The sequence below is a fragment of the Rhinopithecus bieti genome, unplaced genomic scaffold (genome assembly GCF_001698545.2).
Source record: "Rhinopithecus bieti isolate Rb0 unplaced genomic scaffold, ASM169854v2 scaffold_7884, whole genome shotgun sequence".
Classification (NCBI taxonomy): domain Eukaryota; kingdom Metazoa; phylum Chordata; class Mammalia; order Primates; family Cercopithecidae; genus Rhinopithecus; species Rhinopithecus bieti.
This window is the reverse complement of record NW_016806331.1, coordinates 4,523,679-4,535,079: the sequence shown is the minus strand read 5'-3', so window position 1 is coordinate 4,535,079 and position 11,401 is coordinate 4,523,679. Positions and strand designations below refer to the sequence as shown.

Genomic DNA, 11,401 nt, shown 5'->3' with positions numbered 1-11,401 from the left:
CGCCCAAGGCTCTTATTAGTAATGAAATACGGTGTGAGGAGCTGAGATTCGTTCTGCAGTCTCAAAGTGTCAGCAGGAAAGTAACCCCTCCCTTGCCATAGAAACAGAACCGAACTGGCAGCGCGATTACACCTAAGACAAGTGGCAACCTCATTTCCGTGTAGGCACGCCCCTTTCATCTCAACCACGCCTCTTCATTCCCTAAGCGCTTCGTAAGCAAAGAGAATATCGCGAGAACTCTACATTGTCTCTCTTCTGACGTTTTCAGCCGTGATAGTCGCTTTTGTTCTCGCGATATTTCCGGGTACGCGGGAGCCCCGGCGACCCGGGCTTCTGTGAAACATGGCGGTAGGCTGGGACCTTAACACAAGGTAAAATACTGAAACCCCGCTGGATGCTGTTCCCTGGCTTGTTCCAGGGCTGCTTAGGGCATAAATGCAGTTGAGGGAACAGGGAGCCTGTCATGGGCTTGGCTTCCAGTCTTCATTGGTCTCTGGAGAGCGGGTCGGACGGAGAAGCCGCTCCACCTCCCCCGGGGGCGTTACTGGCAGGACCCTAGGCAAAGATGCTACTGGGAGCTTCCTTTTGCCAGGACCGGGTGCTCGTGTGGTATCTTGCAACTCGAAGGAGTTCAGGTGCTTCCTCGATAGCCCCTGGTTCTGACCTTTTGCTTCTCACACTGCGCGGTTCCCAGGTGTTCGCAGGCGGGTAGGATCCCAGTCGGTCGAGTCCCAGTCCTCCCAGATGTCAGACTCCCTACCCCCATTCAGACAAATACCACATTCGTGGCAGCACGTTGCCCTCTGTCTCATTTTTAAGAGTCTTGGCCTCTCCTGAAAGGAGTTTCGCACAGTGCCCCGGAAAATGAGAAAGGAGCAGGAGAGGGCGAGATGCTGAGAGACAGGTACGACTGTCACTACTTTTCCTCGACGCAGAAAACCCTCCGAAGGCAACGTGTCAACTCGTGGTGAATAGCCTTGGTTATCGGTAGTATATAGAGTTGACAGGTCGTTGTTTGAGAAAACACGTTTAAATAACTTTTATATTTTAGTGCACCCGAGACTTGAAGACGAAGTGACATAATAGCTGTTAAAATGTTGCCAGACTGGTTTTCAGAAGCAATGAAAGTTACAGTTAAAAACAGGATTTATTCATTTGAAGTTGTAATTCAGTATTTCAGTTAATTGCCTAGCCTGATACATTGGATTGTAGTATACCGCAATTATAAAGAATGAAAAAAGACTTATGGTTATTTACCTAATTTGTTTGTTGATATCTTTAAGTTGTTGTAATTATGCCAGTTCTAGTGGAAAACATGAGGAAAAAAATTCTGTTTTTTTGGGAGGGTGGGGGTTGGCGGTGCAGGGATGGATAGAGAGAGGAGGATTTTTTTTTTTTTTTTTTTTAATAATAGTGAACTTTAGTATACAGTTGCGTGTTATAATGGCTTCCTGGTACAAATCATAAAAATATATCAGGTTTGAAAGATCTCTCGAAGGAAATCAGGCCTGTTCTGGAACAACAACAGTTGGGGAAACAACAACAACAACCCACACATTTCCGTTCTTTGGGGGTTGATGATTTAAGTGAAAGAAATGGCTGGTTTTTTTTTCTTTACTAGAAGTTACTTTTAGGCAGTCAATGCCTACTAAAAATCCTATTTAACAAGTTTCCCAATATTTATTATAATTCTGCCTCTTAATGTCACAGTGGTCAAATTATTTAATCTCTCTGTCCTTTGTTCCCTCATCAGCCAAATGAAATAATAATACCTAGCTTATAGGAAGGTTGTGAAGATTAAATGTGTTGAAACATACGAAGCATTTAGAACAATACCTGGCACACAGTAAGCACTCTATGCATGTTAGCTCTTGTTATTTTTTATTTTCATTTTCTAACATCTGTAGTTACAAATGTTGCCTTGTTGCTTAGTCAAAATGTAGACTGAAGAAGATACTGTTTAAAATAATATCTTTCTGAACCCCAGATTGATTAAACACTCTGATTGGTGTGGTTAATGTGTCCTTAAACTCCCATCATCCAGTTGCTTGTTTTCTTAAATTATTATCCTCTTTTAATAACTAGAGCATAAGTTCTTCCTTTCTACTGCTCTGTGTAGTCACATCGTAGTGTGGCTCAGATCTACCCTCTGAGTGCCTTGTTAACCCCATACTCTTTGCTTTTGAGAACATTCATTCTGTTGTAAATATATTTCATGTGTCCCTGACCTTTTCCTTAACACTTTTTAACTTTAATTTTCTATACTTTTATTGAGAGCTACTATAGTCTAGTTGTTCTTTGAGGAGGATCATATTTGTCCTTGCTTCACATTGCTTCTAGGCACTTTTGAGATTATTCTATTATCACTCTATAGTATGTCTTAACTTTTAGTCTGTCAGTTCATGCCATCCTAACTTTAGGAGATTATCAACTAATCTCAGATAACTCTCCCACTTTCCTCAAAGAGTTTAACAACTAAATCTCAAATATCCTACAAATCTTTGCTTTTTTTCAGAGAATTAGAAATAGATATTACATACCTCATTTTTATCTTGATTAACCACTGTGAGGTAGCCATTATGTCCTGCTCCCCATCTTTTAAAACAAAATTACAGAGAGAGGATTCTGAGAAGTTGAGGATCTTTCCACACTTGTCACACAACTAGTAAGTGCCTAGGTAATCAGGGTTTTCTGATTATAAACTCACATTTATACTGTCTTCCTTGGCTTCCAAGTAAACCTTTTTGTCACTTAGAATGTCATTAGATTTATTTGAATTATGTTGCAGTAAACAAATATAACGTTTAACTCTGTTGTAAAAGGTCCAAATTTTAAGGTAAAAGTAAGTACAATTGAGGGGGGTGGGGGGTTGCTATCTAGTATTTGTAAAGCAAAGCTAACCTATCTTATAAAATGTTTTTTATTGTAAAGTATTCTAATGCAATATAATCAAGTAATTTAAAATTACAGATAGGTTTTAGTTTTACCTTTTATTTCTGAAATTCAGCGATGGCCTGAATTATAAGGCCTGTATTAGTTTCCTGGGGCTGCTGTAACAACTTACCATAAACTGGGAGGCTTAAACAAAAGACATTTATTCTCTCACATTTCTGGAGGCTAGAAGTCTGAAATCAAGGTGTCAGCAAGACTTGAAGACTCTAGGAAAGAATCCTTCTTTGACTCTTCCTGGCTTCTAGGCAGTCCTTGCTGTGCCTGGGTTTGTAGACACATCACTGTAGTCTCTGCCTTTGTCTTCACATGGCATTTTCCCTTGTGTTTCTGTGTGTCTTCACATGGCCTTCTTAAAAGAACACCAGTCATCAGATTTTGGAGCACCCTGATGCAGTATGATCTCATCTTAATTAGTTATATCTGAAAGACCCAAATATTTCCAAATAAGGCCCATTCATAGATACCAGAGGTTGAGACTTCAACATACCTTGTTCAGCATATCAAGATGTGAGTTAACACAGTTCAGACCACACCTTCGCCATATGTATTAACCAATTAAATTTTTCTCATATTGCCAAATATATATTAAAATAGAAGTTAACTCAAAACTTGGGTAGCAGGAAACAACTTTTGTCTTCATTTTCTTTGGAGAAGTGATTAAACTTAATTGGGAGACTCTAAAAAGTTCATGAATTCTGTATTTTAATTTTGGTAAAACATCTGATAGTCTCATTATATTCAGATGGATACAATGATGAAGTATAGACTCTGTGACTTTACTTACACTGAGTGTTGATAATGTCTGTGTTCCAACGTGAAAGGTAATCTCTTTTGTCTTATGAAGTTTTTCAAAATGCAGTCACCCCTCCATATCTGTGTATTCTGCATCTGTGGACTCAACCAGTTGCAGATTGAAAATATTCAAAAAAGAAAAATTGCATGCCTACTGAACAAGTATTGTGTCTGTACTGAATACTTACAGACTTCTTTCTTTTCATTATTTCCTAAACAGTACAACGGTTTACATAGCATTTACATTATATTAGGTTTTATAAGTAGTCTAAAGATGATTTAAAGTGTACAACAGAATGTGCATAGGTTATATGCAAAAACTACACTATTTTATGTCAGGGACTTGAGCATCTGAGAATTTTGATATCCAAGGGAGGTCCTGGAACCAATACCCCATGGATACTGAGGGACGACTGTCTTGTCTTAGCTCCAGCTGTTTTCAGTGACTTTCTGGAGTTTATTTATGTTTGTTTTGTTTTTTAATATTCAAGGCAGTTTAAGGAGAGACATCAAAGAAAAGAGACATAATACTGGAGATTGTCAAGGTGTGAATAGCGGCACCAACCAGCGGTCAAAGGAATCTGATCTAGAATCACATTTTTTAATTTTGCTGAATAAAGACATCCAAAACTAAACAACCTCTGTTATATCTGTTTTATCATTTCATAAAGGAAAGGCTGTTTTGACACAAAAGGAAGAAAATAATTTCAGAATAAAGGACCCATTTTAAAATTGAATAAATTTAGCTTTAAAAGTTCTTTTCTACATTGTCTGTGACTAGAAAATTTTGTCACAGAACAGCAATGACTTCTGGCAAGCATTGATGATCTGAGGTATTTCCAAACACATTTTTGAAAATGGCTTACCACACTGAGTAGAGAGGCAAATAGAGTGGGAATGGAAGCAATGAAATTGGGTATCTGGTAGAATGTAAAGGATTTGAGAACACCAGTGAAAATGAAGGGCAGATTTATCTTAGGACAGAGTTTAAAGGATAGTTCCTACTGAGGGAAGTCAGTGTGTTTTGGATTTTAGAGGTGGAACAGTTTTAAGGGTTGACCTTGCTGGTGGGTGGCTTTCCATAGAATTAAGATGGAGGTCACAAGAGTAGAAGCGCTCTGAAGCTTACATGGTAAAAAGGTTTTATTGTGAATGAATGCTATGGGATGAATGCCATCGGAGCATGAATTCCAAAGGATGATAATGGAATGGGGGAGAATCATATTGAATGAACTGGGTGCCGAAGTCATTAAGGAAATTATGAATATATTCAGACGTTAATGGAATATAGCAACAAGTACGGAAGTTAGTCAGTGTGCACTGTGTTTTGGAGCATAGTTTCAAGTTCTACCACCTGCTATGTAACCTGGGAAAATTATTTGACAGTTCTGTGCCTCATTCCCTCATCAAAAAGTGGGATTAAAAATAATATCTGCTTCATGGAATCATTTACAAGATTAAATGAATTAATGTCTAAAGAGCTTCAAATAATACATAGCACAAAACATGAGCAACGGTTGAGAAATATGGTAAAACATGACACTTCTGTAATCTGTGAGTCTCAGAAATGACTAAGGATTGGAATGGAACTGCCACCAATAGAAAGTCAGGTTTTATAAAGCAAGCAGATAGAGCAAGTTCTTTTAGAAAAGCTACAAGTTATTGGATACCTTGTTTATGCCAGACAGTGACTTTTACAGTAGGCTGGCAAGTATTCAAAATGGAATGAATTTCTTGGAGGTGGGTTAGTGCTGAGCTTTCAGGAATGGGACTGGTGGAGTAGCTGAGGGTCAGGGTGCCCCATTCTAGAGTGATACCCACTGGAAAATAGGGATGAAGGAAGCTAGAGATGTGTAGGGAGCCACATAATATATTCCAGCTAGACTTTCAAGGGAGGAGTGTTGAATAGGTTGTATGTATTCTTAGGAGATTAGTAAAACTAGCTGCTTGCCATATCTTCATCCTTATATATAAATTAAAAGAGCATTTAGAAAGCTCATTATACAAATATAGCGTTATAGAAACTTTTAGAAATATAATTCACTGTTTTATTCATTTGCTTAACAGTGTTATACTGACTATGTGATGGCCACTGTTCTAGGTCCTGGGACAGAGGACAACAGAAAAATCCTTCTTGTGGATCTTATTTTTATTTTTATATATTTGCTTACCTAAGTATGACATACTGCTGTGATTTGAAAGATGTGCTTCTGTGGTGTTTCTGGGAAATTTTCCTTCCTTCCTTTTCTCATAAATGTTGAATACCTGTTTGCTAGGCATTAGAGATACAAAGATCAAGTTAGACATGGTTCCTGCTCTAACAATCCAGTGGAGGGAACAAAAAAAGAAGCAATTAGAAATAGTGTGATAAAGGTACAATGTTCTAGAAACAGATAGACTTTGAAGACCATGCAAAGTGTTTTTGTCCCCCTGCTTGCTCAAGGTAGAAATGAGTAGACTGGGCCTTGAAGAGTAAGTAGGAGTTAGTCAAATGTAGAGATGGGGTAGGGGGAAGAAAAAATATTTCTGGCAGAGAGAATAGCATATTTAAGGAATTGATAGTGATTTAGTATGGTTGGAACGTAGACTGTGAGGGATTGGATTTGAAGAGAGGTTAGCAGGACCTGGTGTTTGAAGGGCTCTGTAAAACATGTTAGGATAGAATCCAAGCTCTTAAGTGTAGTGGGAAGGGAAGTTTTACAAAGATTTGAAGAGAAATATTATATGATCAGATTTATGTATTAAAAAGATTATTATTATTATAGTATAGAGAGAGAATTGGAAGGTTGAAGATTAGAGGTTGTTGAAGCAATGTAGTGATAGATTGTGGCAGTTGGGACTAGGAATGTACTTGGACATAAGGAATTTCTTAGTGGGCCTGAAGAAGAGAAGACAGGCAGATTTAAGAGAAATTTAGAAATAGCTTAAGTCTAAGGCTGTAATCCATGTTTCTGGCTTGTGTAGTTGGGCTTATGGTGTTATCACTAAGATAGGAGATACAGGAGGAATAATTTTGACAGGGTGAAGTATTCATTTTTGGACTTGTTGAGTCTGAATTGTGTTTGGAATGTCCAAATGAAAAGGTAACAGAAGGCAGGGGGTTATACATACCTGCAGAGAGATTTGGGCTGAGAGTCAAGATTTGGGAGAAATCAACATGCAGATTGAAATGGAAGGAATGGGCCATCATTTGGGGAAGGTGTGGAGGTTAAGAGGGGGACCTAGTGCAGAATCTTGAGAGGAAGATGAATCTGCAAAGTAAGCCAGAGGGTCTTCCAGGTAGAATGAAAATGAGGAATGTGATATCACTTAAGAGAATATTTCAAGAAGTAAAAGAAGTGATAAGCAGTGTATTTTCTCAGAGGTGTAGTTAGATAAGGACTGAGGAGTGTCTGTCAGTTAGTACTAAGGTAGCTAATTACCTTGCTCAGAGCAAATTTAGTTAAGAGGTGAGAGTTGGGTGAGGAAGTAGTCACAGTAGATGAATGGGGACAACTCATTCTTTTAAGTTGGCTGTAGGTGTGCTGCCAGAGATGTATTGTTGGAGTTGGACTTGACTTTAAGGGAGAGTTCTGTTTTAAAGAGAAGAGACATACAGATATTTAATATTTTACTCAAATCAGAAAAAGTAGAAATTGAAAGATTGAAAAGGGTCAGTTTTGTGCAATTACTACTAAAAAGGTACAGAAAATAAATTTGATTATCAGCTAAACAAGCTTAATGAGAGTGGTATATACATAGCAAACATTCAGAAGCTTAATTTATCAGTGGGAATACCAGTTTTATAACTGACATGGGGGTCAGAAACTGTCATCTGTTTTCTCTACATCATCTGTTTTTGTCTTTAGAATGCTAAGTGCATGAGAAAAAATCGTAATTCGATGGCTGCTTTGGGAGTGTGGAACCAGCAAGGGAAGTTTAGTTGGGTGGCTTTAATGGCAGAGGAAATCAACATATTAATGCTTTCAGCTCCACTTCAGAGTAGTAGCTCCCTGCTGGACTGATAAGTAGAGCTCCTGGTCAGAGCTTCGTTCTTTAGACAGTATTCATGTTTACTGCCGGTTTTTCATTCTCTGGCCCTTCTTTTTCTTTATGAATGTTCTTTCTTTTGCCTATTCTTTTTATATTAATCCTACCCTTTAGATGTCAGATCCAAAGTCTGTCTGCTGTCTTCCAGAGACATTATTTCTCTTATAGTGACTTCTGCAACTGTATAATTTATTGTATTATGTGTTGATTTTATTAATAAAGCCTTGATTACTGGGAATTCTTTATAATATTACCTATAGTATTATTTATAAGTCAGTTATAAAATTATGTAAAGATCTAAGATTTCAGTTATTTGGTTGGCTTTATAACAATTTTAGATGTAGATGACATACTGATAAAAGGTAATAGCAAGCAGCCAATTTTAAATAATGTTTTGATTATAAAATAGATAACATGGTAAATCTGAAGTTATATGTAAAGGCAATTAAAATTCATTATCTACTTTTAACATTTTTGTGTATAGATGTTCAGTTTTGTTTCTTATATATCGTTTCCTGTCTCCCATAAAATTAGAGCCCATGTGACCTTCTAATCTTTTCGTATTGTATCATGACTATTTTCTTATATCATTAATTTTTTTTTTTTTAATAAAAGATTTCAGGCCAGGTGTGATGGCTCACGCCTGTAATCCCAGCACTTTTTTTGGGAGGCTGAGGTAGGTGGAAGACTTCAGCCCACGAGTTTGAGACCAGCCTGGGCAACATGGTGAAACTCCGTCTCTACAAAAAATACAAAATTTGCTGGGGTGGAGGTGCATGCCTATAGTCCCAGCTATTTGGAAGGCTGAGGCAAGGAGGATTGCTTGAGCCAGGGAGGCTGAGGTTGTGGTGAGCTGAGATCACGCCACTGCACTCCAGCCTGGGTGACAGAGCAAGATCCTGTCTCAAAAAAAAAAAAAGATTTTCAATGGTTACATGAAGATGCATTTCTTCACCTTAATTTGTACATTGGATACCATGGGTTTGTTTCTGTCTTCAGTATTTAAAAATAACACTGTGAGAAATATCCTCATAATCAAATTTTGGTTAAAACCCCAGGTTATTATCATAGGATACGTTCCTCAATGGGCATTTACTTAGAAGAGGAGTGGTAAATATTTTCTTCTTCTTCTTGTATTATTATTATTTGATATGGAGTCTCACTCTGTAACCCAGACTGGAGTGCAGTGGCACAATCTTGGCTTACTGCAACCTCCACCTTCAAGCGATTCTCCTGCCTCAACCTCCCAGGTAGCTGGGACTACAGGCATGTGCCACCACACCTGGCTAATTTTTTGTATTTTTAGTAGAGACAGGGTTTTGCCATGTTGGCCAGGCTGGTCTCTCAAACTCCTGACCTCGGGTAATCCACCCGCCTCAGCCTCCCAAAGTGCTGTGATTACAGGCATGAGCGACCATGCCCGGCCTATATTCTTGTTAGTAATGTATGAGCAGGCCATTTTACTTCACTGTCATTCATTATTGGAAGTGTATTATTTTTATATAGTTTTCTGTTTAATAGAAAACGTTATCTTAATTTGTGTATTTAGACATTATTAATGTGGTTTAATTACTTTTCACTTTTTTCTTGCTATTTAATATGTTTTTGTATTTAAATTGCCTTCTATTAGTAGTTTTTGTCAGGGCATGAATGGGGAAAGGAGTAGTGTGGATAAATACTATGTTTTTTTTAAGGGGGGGATGAGAATGCTAAGTAGTTGTAAGGACATTTGTCAGTTATCCTAAATTTAAAGAAACCTTTTTTCTCTTTAAAGGATTCATTTATTCATTAATTTATTTATTCCTTAGCATGACTATATGAAGGAAGAGGAAGGTTTTCCTGAAGATGAGGCGACTGAATCGGAAAAAAACTTTAAGTTTGGTAAAAGAGTTGGATGCCTTTCCGAAGGTTCCTGAGAGCTATGTAGAGACTTCAGCCAGTGGAGGTACAGGTGAGTATCAGTTCACATTAAAAGTCCTGTAGTAAGTACAACTTCTGAGTGATCCAGTCAACAACATATAGAAATGTAGCCATGAGGTAGAATTTGTCAGTGAATTCTGTAGTAACTTCGTAACTTGTCTGTCTTCATGCCACTCTATTGGCTCTCATTTATTCTTATTAATATTCTCTATAGCCTCCAACTCAGTGCCATCTGTGCCTTTGGCAGTGTTTATTAAAACATTAATACATTAAACCATTGTTACTGCTTTGATGCCCTTTCTTAAATATGTGACCTTGAGGAAGTTATTCAAAACTATCTGTCTTAGTTTCTTCTATGAAATAGAAATGATCTAGTATTTACCTCCTAGGGGTTACTGTACTATTAATGTTTTCATAAAATGCTTAGACCCAGTGCTTGGTACAGATAAAAGTATCCATTAAGTAAAATAAATAATGAAATATATAAGAGAAATGTGTAACTATAACAATATTCAGTATAATTTCTTTCCCCATGAAGAGCTAGTAAAATAATGTATTTCAAATTAGGTTGACATTTTATTTTGTAAAATGGGTAATAAGTTGCTTACTATTTCTGATCCACTTGTGATTAAGTTTTGTTAATGAAAATAGTACAAGTTCTTGCAAAATCTATTTTAAGTATTTTTCCGTACTATATAATATATTTTGTTTTTGTCAGATCTTTTACTCAGTTCTGTAAATGAGGTGATATATTTAGGAGATTGCAAAGTAGAAGAGAGTTTTGTTAGCTACTTAGAGATGTTATTTGAGTTTCTGGCACACAGATTGTTGTGATTTCTCAGGATCTGAGAAATTAGGCTGGCTTTTTGTTTTGAATTGGGCTTGTAGCCCAATTTACATACATTGATATACAATTTATATTTATAGACATGGATGCATTTTTAATAACGAAGCAACTGTTTCCAAATTTGTACTATAAGGCATGCTTACTTTCATCATTTATCCTATCAGTGACACTGCTGTATATAAGAAAATACAAATTTTGTCAAATCTACTTAGTGAGAGATGCCCGTAAAATTGGAGAAATAAAATGCTTTCTTAGTAGTGCAAATGATTATGTTCATATTTGTGTATATTAAAGCTTGACTTTTGTGCTGTATTAGATAAAATATATAATAAACATTTTGAATAAAACCTTCTATAGTATTCATTCAAATAGAAATTACATTATTAGGCTTTTTCTTTTGAAAATTTAATCTCACTTAAATTAGTTTCCTGTTCTTTGCTTTTTTTGTTGTTTTAATTCTGTTTTTCTTTTGTTGTTGGATTTCCCAGTTTCTCTAATAGCATTTACAACTATGGCTTTATTAACCATAATGGAATTCTCAGTATATCAAGATACATGGATGAAGTATGAATACGAAGTAGACAAGGATTTTTCTAGGTAATCATTTTTTTCCTTCTTGAAATACCTTTAGATTCAAATTGTTTTAAAAAGAGCATACCTTTTAAAAAAGAAAAAGTATAACCTTCTAGATTTGGTTTGTTTTAGTTCTGAAGAAACCGTCCTGAAAAATTCTCATTAATTGCATGCATTAAGTGAAACCTTTTAGAATCATTTAAATAGTAGTTGAATTCTAAAACTGAGGTTCTTTGATTTAGCATGCATTGTTTCAGAAAGTTAGGGGAATATTTTTCCTTAGATATG

At 36.6% G+C, this 11,401-nt stretch overlaps 1 protein-coding gene across 1 annotated transcript in view; it reads left to right on the top strand.

Annotated features, from left to right (window-relative positions):
* The first annotated feature begins 251 nt into the window (after positions 1-251).
* Positions 252-11,401, top strand: part of ERGIC2 (ERGIC and golgi 2) — a 42,851-nt gene continuing 31,701 nt past the window's right edge. Inside the window, 3 exon segments of the mRNA XM_017875606.1 lie at positions 252-371; positions 9,582-9,724; positions 11,029-11,137. Of these exon segments, the coding sequence (XP_017731095.1) occupies positions 9,619-9,724; positions 11,029-11,137 (215 nt within the window). The 5' untranslated portion in view covers positions 252-371; positions 9,582-9,618.